The sequence below is a fragment of the Neofelis nebulosa genome, chromosome 7, assembly GCF_028018385.1.
Source record: "Neofelis nebulosa isolate mNeoNeb1 chromosome 7, mNeoNeb1.pri, whole genome shotgun sequence".
In the NCBI taxonomy this organism is placed as follows: Eukaryota; Metazoa; Chordata; class Mammalia; order Carnivora; family Felidae; genus Neofelis; species Neofelis nebulosa.
Genome location: NC_080788.1, coordinates 146,643,242 through 146,661,611, shown reverse-complemented (window position 1 = coordinate 146,661,611; position 18,370 = coordinate 146,643,242). Strand labels below are relative to the sequence as shown.

Below are 18,370 nucleotides of genomic sequence, written 5' to 3'. Positions count from 1 at the left end.
TCTGTACACCAGACTGGGTCTTCTAAAAACAGATGCCCTCCTCTTGCCTTTTTATTTCCACCAAAATCATGTGAACAGATGAACCAAGAGCAGTTGCTTAAGTTAAAAAAAAAAAAAAACGGGGAGAAGGAGCGTTCATGAAACCGAACGAAGATCCAGCTTTCCAGCTCCTTGGTATTCACCCAAATGGACTGAAAACGTTTGACCCACAAAAACCTGCCAGAAATGTTTACCACAGCTTTACTCATCACTGCAAAACTTGAAAGCCACCAGCATCCTTCAGTAGGTAAATGCACAGACTGTGGTACATCCAGACAATGGAATATCATTCAACACTTGTTAAAAAAAAAAAAAAGAAAAGAAAAGAAATAAAGAAAGAAAAAAGCTACCAATCCATGAAAACACATGGAGGAAACTTAAACACATATTACAAAATCAAAGTAGCAGACCTGAAAAGGCTAAACAGGCCTGATTCTAACTATAAGACACTCTGGAAAACGCAAAACTACGGATAGTGAAAGGATCAGGGGTTGCCAGGGTTGGGGGGGAGAGGGAGGGGTAAAGAGGCAGAGCACAAAAGGCAGTGAAACTATTCTGTATGGTGGTGGATACAGGTTCCTACACCTGTCCACAACCACAGACCACAACACTAAGACTGAACCCTCATCGGCACTACGGACTCTGGTTAACGATAACGTATCCACATCGTCTCGTCCCTTGTACAATGACACACAAAGAAAGACATTAACAACAGGGAAACGTTGGCGGGGGTGAAGAAGGTACTTGGGATTATGCTCAACTTTTCTGTAAATGTAAACTGCTCTCAAAAATAGCTTATTAATTTAAAAAAAAAAAGTTAAAAAGTGAACCTAATTCTGGAGTGGCTCAACTTCCAGGAGAGTTAACCAGGAGAGGCCTAGGTCACGGGGTGGCCCAGCCGGGGGCCAGGGACATAGTCAGGGAGAGTCTGGGGAGGAGCAAGGGCTCGGGCCTCACACCAACCCCCAGACGCTCCCCCACCGCCGGCCTCGCTCCCACCCCTGGCCGGGCCCGGGCTTCGCACCCACCCTCGGCCTCCTACCTCCCGGACGCTGCCGGCGGGGGCCCAGTCTGGGCCCCGGCTGCTGGGCCGAAGCGGGGGGGCGCGTCCCTGCGCTGCGCCTCGTCCCTGGCCGCCTCGGCCGGGAAGGCGGGCGGTGAGCCCAGCAGTTCCACATCCGTCACGGTCTTGCCGATGGTGAACCAGTCGTTGATCTGGTCGACGGTGAGCTTGCGCAGCATGCTCCCGGCACGGCGACGACGCCACCTCAACTGCCCAGCGGAGCGGCGGGAACAGACGACGCCAAGAACTCGAAGGCGCGTCGGGGCGCGGCGGGAACGCGGTCCCGCCCCGCCCGGGCCCTCCAATCAGGATGTGCCAGCGCTCGCACGGCGGAACCTCGTGCCGCCGGCCCCGCCCCTCGGCGCCGCGCTAGGCCTGCTGGGAGCACTGGCCGCCCAGCGCCTGCGCTGACGGACGCGTCGCTGTTCCGCACGTTGGGGAACGCCTGAGCCACTGCGGCGGTCCTCGAGTCGGCGAGGTGAGTCCCTCGAAACTGCTCTGCGTTTTAGGGGCCTGAGCTGGGGCATCAGCGGATCCAGGAGGTGCAAGAATTTGGTCTTGACTTGCTCTCCACAGTTCCCTCTGCAGTTAGGTCCGCGGCTTGGCGCTCCAGGCCGAGAAGGGCCAGACATTGATGGAGCACCTGCTGTGTGCCAGGCTCGGCGCAGAGCTGCCGGGGTACCACGCTGGGAGACCTCAAGGTGGGAGATGGAAGGCAAACGGGAGGAGGGGGTTGAGTGTATATTGTCCAGGTAAACAGCTGGCTGCTGAACTGGGACACCTTGCACCTTACCTGGGGAACAGAAGTAAGGTCAGGAAAGATTTCTGGGAGAAAGTGACCCCAAAGTGGACATCTGCAGGGTAACCAGGAACGAGGCAGGCGAAGGACGACTGCAGGGGGAAGACTCACAGGGAATGTACTCCGTGGGCGGAGGCCTGAAGGCACATGCCACTAAGGCCTGAACTGCAGGCCTGGAAGAAGTTCTCTTGGGCCACAACATGACTAAACTAAATTCCTCTCCTTCTTTCCTAAACCTGCATCTGGGGTACGGTGTCTTGCACACGGCTAGATGGAAAGAGGTGGCCAGAGGTACGGATTTGGTGGTCATCAGCAAATGAACGGTGGTTAAGACCCTGAGAGCAGCTGAAATGGTCCAGGCCGAGCGCTAGAAAAATGAAGGTGGAGGACAGAACCCTAGGAAACAGACTGAAAGATGAGGCAGAGGTGGGGGAATCCAGCAAAGATCTACAAAGTCAAGGAGATGGCGCGGAGAACAAGAAAAGTGGCATGATTGCCTGCTGGCCATCATTCCAGCGTGCCGAGCCTAGCATAGCGTGGGCTCTCCGGAAAGACACGTGTGAAAGAGTAGGTGGAAGGCATCAGGAGCGTAGTGCTGACCAACGTTGTGAAGTCGAGTTAAGGACTGGAAAATGCTCAAAGAGTGGCGAATAGAGGTCAGCTTGAGAGCAGTGCAGACAGCGGTCAGACTGGTTGGGGGTTGAGCTCTGGATGTTTCAGGAACAATGAGCCCAGCAAGGTACTGAGCCAGGGGTCCTAAGTCCAAATCCGGATGACACCACTAGTTTATATTTGTGAGCTCTGGGCTTCCCGTTCTAACGTTTCCAAACACAGCAGCCTGCAAAAGGTGCCCCTCGCCCACGCACTTTTTGGCCATGAGAAAGAACCTGTTTTTCAATAAATAAGAATGTAATCACAAAGTCATTGAGACTTTTGAGACGTTATTCAGCGTTGACTAAAAAACACTGTAACTTCATGGTTTATGTGAAGGCTAAAACGTGTTCTAAATCTCCCCAAATGCATCGAAACCACTTGGAACAACTGAAACTCACATTTGTGTTTCCTAGTACGTTACGGTTCCCACACTCTTGTCATCCCTTGTCTGTGACACAGTGGATGTTGCTTGGATGTTTCAAGTGGAAGTTGCTCTTTTTTTTTTTTTTTTTTGGAAGAGTGGGCTTGTTCTTTTTTTATCTGACTATAGTCAACGGGCAATGGCGGAGGTGTAGGTGTAGAACACAGCAGTTCAACACTCTATACATTATGCTGTGCTCACCGCTACTGTAGCTACTATCTGTCACCATGAGGCGCTATTACGGTATCATTGACTCGGTTCCCTGTGCTGCGCCTCCCATTCCCATGACTTACTCATTCAATAGCTGGCAGCTTGTATCTCCCACTCCCCTTTACCCATTTTGCCCAATCCCCCCTTCCCTCTAGCAGCCATCAGTTTGTTCTCTGCATTTATAAGTCAGATGCTGCTTTTTGTGGGTTTCTTCATTTTTTTTTTTTTAGATTCTACATATAAGTGAAATCATGTATTTGTTTTTCCCAGTCTGACTTCTTTCACTGAGCATAATACACTTTAGGTCCAGCCACGTTGTTGGAAATGGCACAGTCTCATCCTTTTTAGGGCTGATATTCCGTTGTGTGTATCTTCCTTTTCCTTTTGGCTATCAATGGACACTTGGTTTGCTTCCATACCTTGGCTGTTGTAAAAATGCCGCAATAAACGTAGGGGTGCAGATATCTTTTTGAATTCGTGGTTTTGGGTTTGGGGGCATCATTACCCAATATTGGAATTACTGGATCATACGGTATGTCTGTCTTTAATATTTTGAGGAGCCTCCATACTGCTTCCCACAGTGGCCGCACCAATTTACCTTCCCACCAACAGTGTTCAAGCATTCCTTTTTCTCCAAGTGTTTCTGTCACCAATACTTGCTGTTTCTTGTCTTTTTTATTTTAGCCAATTCTAACGGGTGTAAGGTGATTGGAAGTCCTTTTCTATGTTCTTTGGACCTTTTGGGTTGCTATCTCTTTCAGTCCTCTTGAGTTTTGAGGGTTTTTTTTTTAAGTTTATTTACTTAGTTTAAAAGAGACAGAGACAGTGTGAGGAGGGGAGGGGCAGAGAGAGAGGATCCCAAGCAGGCTCCATACCATCAGCGCACAGCCCGAGGTGGGACTCAAACTCATGAGACCGCGAGATCACGACCTGAGCCGAAACCGAGAGTCCGACACTTAACTGACTGAGCCACCCAGGCGCCCCTTGAGTTTTGAGTTTTTAACTACAGTTTAAGGATGCTTCTAACTGCTGTCTTGGTGCTTCTTCAGTTTTGAAATTTGTTCTCATTTAATTGCCATTTCCTGACTACTGGTTTAACACCGTGTCATCACAGACCGAATCGCTTTGACCCCTTCATTTGATCAGTAGTTCTTGGTGCTTCATACTCAGCCCAGCTCATCTTGCCTTCCTGTCTAGAGTTGAAAGAGACAGCTTGACAGTTCTCAATCGGCTTATAGACATTTAGACCAGGGCGCATAGGAAGTCCCCTGGGCGTTGGCAGAGGTCATATGTGCATTCCCAGAGCAGCCTGAGCTGCGGAGCCAAAGGGAAAACACGCAGGCGAGACGATAACAAATGATTTATGCCATTCAGCAGCACTCTTGGCAAAGTGGGAGAAGCTGTGTCTAAAGTACCTGCACGTCTTCTCTGACCTTCTCAGCTACAAAATGCAGCAATTCTGCACTTTGCATAAATCTGCTGAGGTGGCTCTATCTTTAAACGTTTTGTTTCCTTTGAAGATGTTATTTTTCATAGGGTGTTTTGGATTGGCAACAAAAGACCTGAAAATTCTGTTGATCTCAAGTGGAGTTTGAAGTTCAAAAGCTTTGTTGTCTTGAAATAGATTATGATGATACTCATGAGTTTTCCCTAAATGCTTGTTTCCTACCTTTTTATAGTCTAAATCATTCTTTTTCTAGGACAGTGGTTCTCAAACCTGGTCCTTCTCTGAGGACCCCTTTCTACTCTTAAAAATGAAAGAAGACCCTAGAGGACTTTCATTTTTGTGGGTTACATCTACTTTATTAGAGATTACAACTGAGACATTTTGTTTATCCATTTTTAAGTGACCATAACCTATTTGATGTTAAAGAGAATATTTTTATAAAAAGTCACTCTGTGAGAATGACACTTTTACATTTTTGTAGATCTCTTAATGTCTGCCTTAATGGAACATAGCTGGATTCTCATATCTGTTCTGTATTCATTCTGTTGTGACATCACAAGTCAGCCTCTGGAAAACTCCACTGAATACTTGTGAGATAATTCCAGTGAAAAAGACAAATAACATCTTACCATTGTTACAAAAATAGTTTCGACACCCAGAGGTCCTTGGAAACCCCCAAACCACACTTTGAGAACCACTACCCTAAAATAGCAAGATTTCCAAGTTGTGAATACAGCTTTCACTTGATCCTAAGCGTTTTTTCCCTTCAAAGCAGCACCTTGCTCACTGCTCTTCCTTCCATGGTCCTCGTCCCTCCAGCTGAGCTCCCTTCCCTTCTGCCTGAGTAATGAACGTTGGTTGTTTGGTTTTTATTCTTTTTTGTAAGGACTGTAGATCTGGTGATCGATCATTCCTTCAGCTTCAGGTTATCCAAAATGTCTTTATTTCACCTTCTTTACTGAAGCCTAAATTCTATATGCGTAGAATTCTGGATAGGCAATTAAGATCTTCTCATCTTTACTTTTCCATGGTTTTATTTTCTGTGGTATTTATTTTTATATGGTTTTATTTTATTTATTTTCTGTTGATTTCAGAGTGTTGGTCTATTTTCATTTATCAGCCTGCTGGGTTTCTGTGAGGCTTTCTGATTCTTTGGTGTGATTTTTTTCCCCATCACTTTTGGAAATTTACCTCTTGTAGCATTTCTGCCCCATCTCACTCTCCTTTCCTCTGAGATGATAGACGAGGGGCTTTTCTGCTGTACCCTCTCATCTTCTCTTTGGTCTCCCTGTGCTTCTGAATGGTATCTTCTAATGCAGCTTTCAGTTCAGTATTCTTCAACTGTCTAATCTGCTAAACCTACCCAATTTCTATCTGGCTTTTTTTCAGACTGTCCGGGTGGGTTTTTGTTTCTTTTTTAGAATTTCCAGCTTTCTGCTGAGAAAACTTGTTTCCATTTTTTATGCATTGCCTGGTTTATTTAACCAAGTAATATCCCTTTTGTTGTTGAGCTATTGAAAGCTGCAGTTTGCTTTTAGTATTGTCGTTGCACTTGAGTAGAGACAGACCTTTTGTCTACAAGCTATATGAAGAGTGCAACTGCGAAACAAGAGCAAAAGGCACTTCCTCCCACGACCTTACCGGAACCGCACAGATCGAATCCCCAGGGACGTTCCGTCATTGCAATAGCTCAGATTTGTGTTCCTTTTTCTTTGCACACCAGCTCTATTCTTTAGTAAAATTGTGAAAGGCTGCAATTATGGACATTAGGTATCCCAGCATAACCATCTGGAGTGTGTCCAGTTCTTCATAGGACCAATTTTTATTTGCAGCTTGAGTTTTTATACGAAGTTGCATTATTGTGGACTTGGCTGTCTTGTGATGAATTTTTTTCACAGGTGTTCTGTGTCATACTATTGTTAAAATGAACTGTCGCTATTGTGAGACGGGTTTTAACTGACCTGTTAAAGGTTTCTTTAGAATGGCACTACTTTAGGGACATTCTAGTATTTGCTTCTATTGTTTGGGCTTTGTGGATAATGTACAGATTTAAAAACAAATCTTGTTGCTGATTTGTCCATTTCTTTCCCTGCACTTTGTTACATCTGGGATACAGTCTAACTCATCTGATTAAATATGCATTCTTTTAAAAATGCCGTAACTATTAAACACCTTGTTTACAGACAGTTGAAAATAAATGTATTCCAACCAAAAAAAACCAACAACAAGCAGAGTTTTTTTCAAAGCCTGTGTCTTTGAAGTCCAGTGTCTGTTGACTAAAATTGCCATGCACAAGATAGCTGCATAAAAATATGCAGAGCAAAACGGTTAATACACAGAGAAATAGCAAGAAAACAGCGGCGGGCACCTTGTTGGTTCAATTGGTTGAGCCTCTATCTCGATTTCTACTCGGGTCATCATCCCACAGTCGTGAGATGAAACCCTACGTATGGAGCCTGCTTAAGATTCTCCGTCTTCCTCTTCCTCTGCCACTACCCAGCTGTCGCTCTCTCTTTGTCTCTAAAAAAGAAAAAAAATAGGGTGCCTGGGTGACTCAGTAGGTTGAGCATCTGACTTCGGCTCTGGTCATGATCTCTGGTTCTTGAGTTCAAGCCCCACGTTGGGCTCTGGGCTGACAGCTCAGAGCCTGGGTCGGCTTCGGATTCTGCCTCTTCTCTCTCTGACCCTCCCCTGCTCGCTCGCGCGCGCTCGCTCGCGCTCGCTCGCTCTCTCTCAATAAACAAACATTGGGAAAAGAAAGAAAACCAGAGGGGAGACGACTTCTCAGACTTAATATATCAAATAAAGACGGCCCCTTTTTCAGGTGGACGCACCTTTCAGCTTTGTCCAGGACCCTACACCGGAAGTCCCGCAACGGGACACGTCCCACCCGTTAGTCACCTGGTCCTGACAAACACACCCAGGCCCCCTTGGCCAGCCTCTTCCCCTGGCACTCTGCCAGTCGGCCGCACCGGGGCGACCGCTGGGGGCGCTGTGGCGAGCAGGCACGGCCGGGGAGGCGCTCTGGCCTCGGGGCGCCGCCGCTCCTTCCGCCTTCCCGACGGACCCCGCGCGGCGCTTGCGCACTCGGTGACCTTTCCGCGTCGTTAGCCGTGCGGGTCCAGGCGGCCTGAGCTGGGGGTCGGGGGCCGAGGTGAGTGCGGGGGGCGCGGCCGGCTGCTCGGCGCGGGGTATGGGGGCCCGCGGGGCGCAGGACTGCGGGCGGCAGGTGGGAGTCCCTCCGGGCCCCCGCTGACCTTGGGCTGCAGCCCCCGGCCCAGGAAGGGAGGCGGTCCGCGCGGCCTGGCTGGTTGTGCGAAGTCCCGCCGACTCCTTCGGCCTGGACGCCTCTCGCGCCCCGCCGGACTGCTTTGACGAAGGGCGCTCGGGCGGTGACAGGGTCGGCCACCTGCCCGGGGTCGCGCAGCTGCTGCTGCTGGAGCTCCCGCCCAGAGCTTGGTCCCTTCAGTCCTTGTACCTCGGTTTCCTTTGCGACGCGCTGTTCTTCAGGTTACTAAGCCGGGGCGCGGCGGCGGGTACCACGGGGCCCACAACGAGGTCGCAGGCGATGGTTGCAGTTGTATGGAACTCGGCCTGTGAATCCCCGTCCGGGCCTCAGCGGGTAGACGTGTCCTGTCTGCCGTGTAAGGTCGGGTAAAAGTTTGCTGATACAGAGTGAGTGCCCTAAAATCCGCACACAGAGCCGGTGTTGTGCACGGACAGTGGACTCAGGTGGAAAAAGTGGGGGCCTCACTTTATTAAATATCGGGAACATGACACTTGTCCAGCCTAATACGGCAACCTTGGCCAAAAGGAAGGTCGCGCCGGGGTAGGTAAGTATTTGTAGCATACTGCTCAGTCCGAGATAATTTTAGGTGAGGAGTGCCGGGGGATCAGGATGGTGTGCAGAAAATCAGGGCAACTCAAGTGTCTTCAGCCCCTTCTCCCCTCCTTTGCTCTCAGTTTACTTTGCTGTTTTCCATCTAGATCTTCATCTGGCCTAAGTGAGGGCAGATCCTTCAGTTCTCCTTCTTAGAATCCCAGTAGCTTAGCACTACTATCAGCCGGATGTTTGTGGCACTTCCTTCTGCCGCCGTTGTGACCGTGTGCTGAGTCCTCCTTCCACATCAGGCCGGGTCATTTATGGTTCCCCTTGGAGGCCATCCAGAGCCCTGTGGGGCTGGTGGACATATCCCTGTTTCACAGGAGAACCTTCTGAAAGGACAGCTTTGGGGACTTGCCCCCAAGATTGGGAGCAGAGCAGACGGAGCTGGGATTGGGACCCAGCCGCCGTGGGGGCTGGGATTACCTTCCTTCCCAGTTACTGCTGGCTCAGGGAGGAGGGGAATGCTGTTGGTCCGCCTGAACTCTTTCCACCTGGGGGTTTTAGAGGCCCCCTCTGGATCCTGTCTGGGTCTTCTCAGGCACCTTCCAAGAGCAGGGTTGTTGCTTTCTTGTATCCTCGTGCTCTGACAGCATCTCAGCCTGAGGGCGGACATATCTGCAGGGGTTCCAGGAGGAGGACACAACCACATCCTTCAGGGTCACACCTGGGTCAGGGGGCAGGGCTGGCTGACGTTACGACCATGCCTCAGCCTCAATAAGACGGTCCTTGGAGCAGATTCTCCTAGTGATGAGGACTGGGGGCCTGGGTGATTCATAGATCCAGCTGGGTGATCTCCGGCAACTCCCTCTAAGTAGCCACCTGGTAGGGGTCATCTGGGGGGTTAGGGAGTGGTGCAAGAGATAAGTGTGTACATCCTTTGTGAGTGCTGGTAGGTTTGCGTGATGCGCTTAGAGTAAAAGCTGGACTCCTCACCACAGCTTCCGTGGCCCCAAACGACCGACCCAGCTCCTCTTCCCTCCCGTGGTCTAGCCACGCTGTTTTATGTGACAGCTCTCGGTTCAGGACACCAGACTCTCTAAACACTTGATGCAAAGGAACCTGTCTTCACGAGAGCCCTTGGTGGGTGGGCAGTGTTTTCACCCCCGCTTCGCAGAGGAAGAAATCGGGGCAGTGAGCAGGAAGGCGGCAGAGCCTGGATTGGGATGTGGGCAGCTGTGGTGGCTTCCCTTCCTCCCCCTTCCTCAAGCCCATCCCGGCCTGGGGTCTTGGCGTACACGCTGCCTCTGCCAAGGACACTTTTCTCCCAGGTATTCGCATTCCTGAGGAGCCAGCTTCTCAGCCCCCAGACAAGGCCTGCTGCCTAGTGCGTGCTCAGGAAATCGCGATCACACCAAAGAACACTGAATTCGAGAAGTGAAATTCTGTGTGGCCCCAGTAGTGATGTGAAGGAGCGATGGACGGGGCTCTGGCCGGGGCGGGGACCAGCAGCCTCACTGATTGAGGCTGGAGGAGCGCTTTCGCAGAAAATGCAAAGTGCTTGGATCTAGTTAGTCCTGACAAGATTTGAAGGACTGTAGTTTAATACACCACTTCAGAGGTTATAGAGCTTAAATGAAAACGCGGGCATCAAGTTTTAGAGTCTGTAGTAAATCGTGTCATCAAAAGCCTTACTTGGAGACCTGCACATAAAAGCAAACTGTGTTAAGTTCAGCATTTGATGGCTTTTCTCCATCAAATCCAGTGATGAGGTAAATATTTTCATGCATTAAATAAGTTCGGTCATAATTGCAGCTCTTAAGAAGTAACCACGTCATCCTTCGCTGTCTGCTTTGCAGTTAGCGGCAGATTTCGAAGCTGAAACACAGGTAAAACGTCGTAACTGTGCTCAATAGCCCCATAAAGTTCACACACACACACACACACACACAAGTGAAGTGACGGATGTGGTCGTTGACTAGTTGGGGGAAATCTTTTCATGGTGTTTATCAAGTCACCACCACGGTGTATGCTGAATGTCTTACGGTTGCAGGGCACCTGGCTGGCTCTGTCCATAGAGCATGGGACTTGATCCGGGGTCGTGAGTTCAGGCCCCATGTTGAGGGTGGAGACTGCTTAAAACAAAAATTAAAATGTGTATGTCACAGTTTTAGAAGTCACTTATACCTCACTAGGGCTGAAATTTTTAAAACCAGGAGGTTCTGGGAGCTGATCAGCATGTGCCCACGCTTGGGTGTGGGTCTCATGAGGACCTGTGTTCTTTTTCAGCTCTGAACGCCAGCAGTTCTTAAAGTGATGATGCAGACACACAAGTTTTTCTATTTAAAGGTTAAAAGAAAGTGGTGTGTGATTTGGGCACAGTGTTCATGGAGAGTAGCCGTCGGAGAGGGGACATGGGCTGTGCAGGGTGGCACGCTCTGGGGACTCAGGAGCGAGGGGTGGCAGAGCACCAGGGTGGCCTCGGCTGGCAGCCCCGAAGGGGGGAGTAGAGCTCTAAGAGCTGCCGAGCAGGGGCCCCATGCGGGGTAGGAACGGCCCCTGTGCGGGAGTTGTAAGAAATGGGGTCAAGTTCAGGAATATGTGGGACCCCCTTAACCAGTTAGCTTTAAAATGACGGTCATGGTAACATTTATCTCTGTGCTTCTTTTCAGATGCTTCAAAGCCTTATTAAGAATGTTTGGGTCCCCATGAGGCCCTACTATACCCAAGTTTACCAGGAGATTTGGGTAGGAATGGGGCTGATGGGCTCCATCATTTATAAAATCAGGGCTGCTGGTAAGTTTCTGTATGTTCACTCTTTAGCAGTCAGGATGAAAATTCTTTTCAAAAGGAATCACGATTCATGTTGTGAAGGAACTATGGTTCTTACCCAGAAGTGAGCATCAGAGCCCTTTGTTAAAACATGAGAAGTAGGGGCACCTGGGGGGCTCAGTGGGTTTAGCATCTGACTTTGGCTCAGGTCATGATCTCGCAGTCCGTGAGTTCGAGCCCCACGTTGGGCTCTGTGCTGACGGCTCAGAGCCTGGAGCCTGTTTCAGATTCTGTGTCTCCCTCTCTCTCTGACCCTCCCCTGTTCATGCTCTGTCTCAAAAATAAATAAAAATGTTTAAAAAAAACTTTAACAAAATAAAACTTGAAGAGTAGGGGGGGGGGCCTGGAGGGCTCAGTCAGTTAAGCATCCGACTTTGGCTCAGTTCATGACCTCACAGTTCATGAGCTCAAGCCCTGAATTGGCCTCTGCTGTCAGCACAGCAGAGCCTACTCGGGACATTGTCATTCTCTCTCTCTCTCTGCAGCACGCTCTCTCTCTTCAAAATAAATTTAAAAAAACATGAAGCGTACATGTCAGCTGTAAGAGACACTTGGGGACAACTGAGAAAATCTGAACAAACCTTGATAACAGGGAATTGTGAGTTTCCTTAGGTGTCACGGTGGTACTTCAAACACATAGGAGATGTCCTTAGTCTTAAGAGACGCGGACTGAAATAGGGGTGGAGTGTCGTGGCCTATCGTGCGTTACTGTACCTTTTCCGCTGTTGTGAATGTTTGAACTGTTTTCATAATAGAAGCTGAGACGGGGTGACCATTTGGTCCCCAGTGGAACAGAAATGAGCCCCAGTCATGTATTAACAAGCAACTGGTTTAAACTACAGGACTGAGGTTTGGGGGGCGGGGTGTGGGGGGTACAAAGCCCTCCAGATGCTGAAGGGCTGTTTAACTGTCCATGGAGCATCTTGGGTGGAAATTGTACTGCTTCTTGGCTGTAAGACACCATAGAAACTCCCTATTTTCTGAAAGCTTTCTGGAACAGCTTTACTGAAGCTATGAGCTCTTCAGCCAAATACCGATTTCAACACTAGGTTGACTGAAAACATGTTTCTAAAACACTGATACGACCAATTTTTCTTTCTTTTTATTTCAGATAAAAGAAGTAAAGCTTCGAAAGGTAAGATTTTTGCTTCTTAAAATGGATGGGGAATTAAAAACCCCATCGTGCCTTTTCAGATCAAGGCATATCTGTTCTGTGGTGTGTGCTTATCAGTACATAAGGTGCAGGGGGATCACGTTGAAACGTGAAGTTCCTCTTATAGTCGGAGTGTTAAAAACCATTGCTCACCCCCTTGGACCAAGTAAGACTTGTGGGGGTAATGGAAAGCCAGAGGTGGCCAGTGCCGCCAGCAGGGAAGCACAGGTTAGCTGTGCGAGCTCGCTGCCCTGTGAGGTGTGTTTTGAAAGAAAGCATCATGTAAGTTTATGCCCAAGTGTCAGACATTTCACTCTATTTCCCAAATGACAGTGAAACCAGTCATGTGAGTCCTCACAAACCCAGGGCTGGCTCGTGACCTCTGGGGAGAAGAGACTTCCTGCCCCTCTGTCCTGTGCCACAGTTTTGTGCCGTGTGCACGAACTGATTACACGAACCCGTAAACGTGTCAGACGCTCCGTGTAGAAGTGACCCTCCAGACTTGTCCATAGTGTTGAAAACTGTCATTTACAGACTTGTCAGTAAGGTACAGAATAGACCATCTTCTGTGTGTCCCTTTCTTCCTCACTTACAGTTACACTGTGCTTCTCTTTTAAAAGCTTCGAGTCCTGCCCCCGCTCACGGTCACCATTAGCCAGCTTTCCTCGGAGCACACGTGAGACCGACCTTGTGGCTGTAAATCCCAGCAGCTCTGTTAGATGGGGGCGTGGAGCACCGCCGTACGCGTGTAGACGTGTTGTTTCCTTTGTGGCGTGAATAAATGGAACTGTGAGGTGCGCCTGTGCCCGTGTCCCCATGTCCGCCTCCCCGGTGAGCCGTCCCGTCCTCGATCGCCACAGGAGTCGGGGTTAGGCCGAGGCCCTCACCCCTGTGATGTCCAGTAAACAGTTGTGAAACAGATGATTCTGCCACTTAACTCTCGTGACCTCGCCGAGCCTGTGTTTTCCCCTTTGGGGACTGTACGTCGGTTCCAACGGATCCGTGAAGATGGCGGCGGGGGGTGGGGGGGCATTAGTGACACTGTAAAGTGCCAGCGCCTGGGGGGCTTGGTCCTTAGGCATTCCACCTCAGCTCAGGTCGTGATCTCACAATTCGTGAGCTCCAGCCCCGCTTCTCTCTCCCCTTCCCTCCCCTCCCCTCCCCTCCCCTCCCCTCCCCTCCCCTGCCCTGCCCCACTCTCTCCCCTCGTTCGCTTGCAGGTGCACTTGCTCACCCTCTCAAAAAAAAAAAAAAAGACAACTGTAAAACACTGTACAACTGACATGATTCCAGCTCAGGGTCCTGGGATCAAGCCCCGTGTCGGGCTCTGCCTAACTGATAATTTCTCCCAGTTTGGGTAATATCAAATAAACATTGCATGCTATTTGTCTCCATTTAAGGCAGTCACCAAACTGCTAGAATTGTACCTTTTTCTCTCTCTTTTGAGAGCACAAGCTGGGGAGATGGGCAGAGGGGGAGAGAGAATCATAAGCAGGCTCCGTGTTCAGCACAGAGCCGGACGAGAGGCTCAATCCCATGGCACTGGGATCATGACCTGAGCCAAAATCAAGAGTCAGACACCCGGGTGCCCCCCAGAATGACACTTTTATAAAGGATTCTAGGGGCGCCTGGGTGGCTCAGTCGGTTGGACGTCCGACTTCGGCTCGGGTCATGATCTCGCGGTCCGTGAGTTCGAGCCCCGCGTCGGGCTCTGTGCTGACAGCTCAGAGCCTGGAGCCTGTTTCCGATTCTGTGTCTCCCTCTCTCTGACCCTTCCCCATTCATGCTCTGTCTCTCTCTGTCTCAGAAGTAAATAAACGTTAGGAAAAAAAAAAAAAAATTTAAAGGATTCTAAAGCAGTAAGGGTAGAAGGGGTCTAATTGAAATGTGGTGCTCTGCAGGCCAGCAGGGGTCTCGCTGTGGAATAGAGACAGTGGCCCAGGTCTGGTCGCTAGCGGTCTTTCCTCATGAGGGCAGACACCGTCCTGTGTTTCACGTGTGTCTCCAGCACATAGGGTCAGGTCTGACCACGGTCAGTGCCCGACAAGTGACCGCCACTTGCTGCAGGGATTCCCAGCTAGATTTCTCCTACTGTATAGATGGGGATGACGCCTGCCCTCAGCGTCGCTGCCCACCTCACAGCGGTGTCGGCGCTGGCGCCAGGGGCAGGACCAGAACTGGGAGGAGACCCCAGTGTTTCTGATCCCGTTGGTCTGGGCAGGAGCCTGAGAACTTGAACTTATCATCTGCCCAGAGGTGCTGCTGCCCAGGGACCACGTTTTGAAAAGCTCTAATGCAAAGAACCGCCCCCACGGGGGCCCTTACCCTCAGCGGCTCCCCCGCGCCCCCGATGGGGCCCCCAGATGCCAGCCCTGTGCTGTGCAGCTTAGCTCATGCGGTCAGAAGAAGCAAACGAGGGGCGCCTGGGTGGCTCACTCAGTTAAGCGTCCGACTTCGGCTCAGGTCATGATCTCGCGGTCCGTGAGTTCGAGCCCCGCGTCGGGCTCTGTGCTGACAGCTCAGAGCCCGGAGCCTGTTTCAGATTCCGTGTCTCCCTCTCTCTGACCCTTCCCCGTTCATGCTCTGTCTCTCTCTGTCTCAGAAGTAAATAAACGTTAAAAAAAAAAAAAATGTTAAAAAAAAAAAGAAGCAAACAAGGTGGAGCCCCAGCCCCATTTTGAGGCAGTGAGAGCCAGAGGTCACCTTGCTGGGGCTGGGGCCGGGACTCTGAATCTGCACTTGCCCAGGGAGGGAGAGGCACGGGACCCGGGGAACCGGCCCCAAAGCTGACCGGGGCTGCAGGGCCGGCCCCAGGGGCGCACCCCCCCCCCCCCCCCCCCGACACACACACACCCCGTTACCACCTGTGGGTCCTTTAGTTCTCATCTGGGTAAACGAGTGTTTTGCCAAAGGTGCACGTGATCCACCGGGAGCCCGCTGCCCGCACCACTGCTGCAGAGTGGGGTTTGGGACCGTGGGTGGGCTGCCTGCTGCAGCGGGCAGTTCATGCTTAGTGACACAGTGAGGCAGGCAGGTGGGAGGACGTCCCCGCTTACCCCCAGACGCTGCCGAGGAGCAGCGGTGCCTCTCAAAGTGGAGCAAAGCGACCTTCGTGCCAGGCCAAGTGGTTTCCTGTCCCTAAAACCCTCAGCGGAGGCATTGTGTTTCGTAGTGGGGAGAAGTAGGCTTTGTTGCTGGCCCAGAACCCATTGAGAGTTTGGACAGTGCCTCCACGCTTTGGGAACAGGCGGGTGTCCCAAGGCGGCCAGCAGGTGGGGCTAGAGCGTGCCGCCAGCCGGCTGTCCCGCAGCTCCCGGTGGGTGACGCGCCGGCCGGGGGCCGGGGCCAGGCGCCGGGGAGCACTAGGAAGGCGGCTGCCGACGCAGCGGGGCCCCGCGACCTCACCCGTGGGAGGGAGCAGCCGGTTTCCACAAGAAACGAGGCTTCTTATCCTAAGCCTACACGTTCTCCCGTCCCGGCTCAGTGCCGTGCCGCTCACGGTGACCGGCGAGTAACCTCAGACAGAAGGAAGAGAACGTAGGTCTGGGCATCTGAAGGTGGAACTTCAAACTCCACGCTTTCACTCGGCCTCTGGGAGGAGACGCGTGTCTCTTGTTGCCATCCCAGGGGTACGTGAGCCCCGGCGGGACACCGTGGAGGACGTGGTTCCTGCTGCCCTCCCTGGGGTCGCGTGTCTAAAGCCGGCGGGGTCCCGAGTCCCCAGGTGCCAGCCCCCCGGCCGTCTGCCCTGCACTCACTCACCTCCGCGAGCTCGTACTATTTCCCGTTTGGCGGACGGAGTGGGGGTCCTGACGATCAAGCTGCACTAGAGGGTAACTAGCTGGCTAGCGAACAAGCCACGTGACTCGCAGAGCCAGGGTCCCAGTCGGACCATCTGGTTCCGAGTCAGGGTGGAGAGAGCATGCGCACACCGCCCCTCTCCCCCTGGCCTGTAGCGCCTACAGAAGAGAGCCCGGCGCTGGGCAGCCCGCGCAGTGGTGGGCGTCTGCGTTACAGGTGCCGCTGGAGGTCAGGCCCAGCGTCACCAGCCAGCTCTGGCCTAGGTCCTTATTCATGTGACCCTCGCAAGAAGGCATTCCCGGTACCACTCGGGAGATTGGAACGTGGGCCGGATGCTCAGTGGCACCAAAGAACCCATTTCATCAGCGTACTTTGTGCCAGTGGTGGTGTTGTGGTCATCGAAGGAGATGTCCTTGGTGCAGACGAGCAGATGTGGGTGAAGATACGGAGCGGGGGCGACGTGACCGCTCGGGTTTACCTTCATACGTCAGCAAACACCAGAGACCTGAACAGACGGGAGCGAGGGCGCAGCCCAGGTGAGACGGCTGGCGTGTGTTCACGCTCGCTCGCGATGCCTGGGGGGAGGCCATTACGTTATTCTCTCTGCCTTCAAACCCGTGTGACCTTCTCCCAATGAACACTTTTCTTTTTACCTTTGTTTTAGGTTTATATTTATTTTGGGAGAGAAAGAATGGGTGGTGGAAAGGGGGGGGGGGGGGGGGGACGGGACAGGACCCGAGGCAGACTCTGCGCCGTGTACGGCTTGCGTCCCCCGTACCGGACGGGGATCATCCCGGCAGGTTTGATTCAGGTCCCCGTTGGTGCCACCGTTCATCACTTGGGTGTGTGGCCTCAAGCAAACTCCTTAACTTCTCTGGCTCTTGGCTTCCCTGCCTCTCCAGTGAAGTAATTGAACTCAAGGGCCTCCAGAGCATCTCAGCTCTATAATTCTATAGCCAGTGGGGCTGTAACGAACCTAAAAGTCGTGATCTGAAAAGCAAAACAAAACACCGAGCCATGAAGCAAGTGTCGGACGATGGATGATACATTGCAGATTTCCATGAAGGACGCTTCGTCGGCTCTTTCTGTCTGGTACCCAACACAGGACCAGGCGTTCGCGGTTGGCACTCCAATGTTTTTGTAAATGTAATCGGACGGCGATGCCAGTAAAAAAGATTTTTCTAGTTCTTGGTAAAACAGAATAGGGGATATCTCTGGTTAACCGATATATGGATATATGAACGGTTACTCAGAAAGAATGAGGAGGCTGTGGGGGAAGGGGCTCTCCATCAAGGTCTCCCAAGGTGTGCTTGGGGGGACGGGGACTGTGCACCCACCCTGCTTCGGAGGGGCCGTGGGGCCTGCGCCCTCTGGTGGACAGACCGTGAGCACACACCAGACCGCGTGAACACTCCCAAGTCACGCAAGAGGGAAAAACCAGTTTAAACCCAGAGTGACCCAAATGTATGTGACCTTGAGGCCCATTAACCCTGGAACACACTTCGGGGGTGCTGGTCATCACCAGGTGTCGTTCCGAAACCTCTCTGCTGCGCAAGCCCTGAGCGCCCTTACCCTGCAGAAGGCTGTTTCCCAGCCCACTTTGGGGCCCCAGGGTGTCTCCACCACACGTTTTGCAAGCACCCTGCCCTCATCGCTACTAAGCTCTTTCAATCATTCACATGCTCCTTGGTAGGTGACACAAGAATTTCAAGGACCATTCCATTCCTGGCTAGAGGGGTCTGGGGAGGACCCAGAAGGGGTGGACGCTGTCACTGCCCCGCAGAGCCCTGGAACCCACTCACAGCCCCCGAGCCTGTGTCCAAGGACTGGCCCAGGAGGAGCCAGGACTGCTGAGAGTTGGTGTTCCGAGCACGGCCACGGACCACTGACTGCCCAAGACACGTGCTCAGGCCGGGCTGTCATCCCCACGAGAGGCTGAGGCGGTGCCCCCGGGCACTTCCGCCTCCACCCCCCAGTCTCCCCTGGAGCCGTGCCCAGTAAGCCCCGCGTAAATCCCCACCTGGAGTCAGCTCACGACAACCCGTCCTAAGACTCCAGACACCTTTCCGGTGAGCGTGCGGGGCCTTTCAGGGGCTGCGCTGAGGTCCGGCGTGCAAGACGGGGGCAG

At 52.0% G+C, this 18,370-nt stretch overlaps 2 protein-coding genes and 1 long non-coding RNA gene across 7 annotated transcripts in view; 1 reads left to right on the top strand and 2 right to left on the bottom strand.

Moving 5' to 3' along the window:
- TDRD9 (tudor domain containing 9) overlaps positions 1–1,357 on the bottom strand; it is a 113,279-nt gene extending 111,922 nt beyond the window's left edge. For 3 of the 5 annotated variants that reach the window (XM_058740430.1, XM_058740433.1, XM_058740434.1), the window contains exon 1: positions 1,082–1,355. In XM_058740430.1, coding sequence (XP_058596413.1) covers positions 1,082–1,281 — 200 coding nt within the window. In that variant the 5' untranslated portion in view covers positions 1,282–1,355. Of the gene's footprint in view, positions 1–1,081 lie in introns of all 5 variants that reach the window. The other 2 variants (XM_058740435.1, XM_058740432.1) reach the window with 2 other exon arrangements.
- Positions 1,358–7,638: 6,281 nt separating this feature from the next.
- Positions 7,639–13,238, top strand: ATP5MJ (ATP synthase membrane subunit j). The gene is made up of 4 exons (XM_058740440.1): positions 7,639–7,787; positions 11,129–11,252; positions 12,400–12,423; positions 13,062–13,238. Exons 2-4 carry the CDS (start codon positions 11,129–11,131, stop codon positions 13,094–13,096), a joined length of 183 nt encoding a protein of 60 aa, XP_058596423.1. The 5' UTR covers positions 7,639–7,787; the 3' UTR covers positions 13,097–13,238.
- Positions 12,369–13,717, bottom strand: LOC131517811 (uncharacterized). Its single transcript, XR_009264849.1, has 2 exons — positions 13,639–13,717; positions 12,369–13,604 (listed from the first exon to the last, which is right to left on the bottom strand). It is a non-coding gene; the product is annotated as an uncharacterized LOC131517811 (long non-coding RNA).
- Between the last annotated feature and the right edge of the window lie 4,653 nt (positions 13,718–18,370).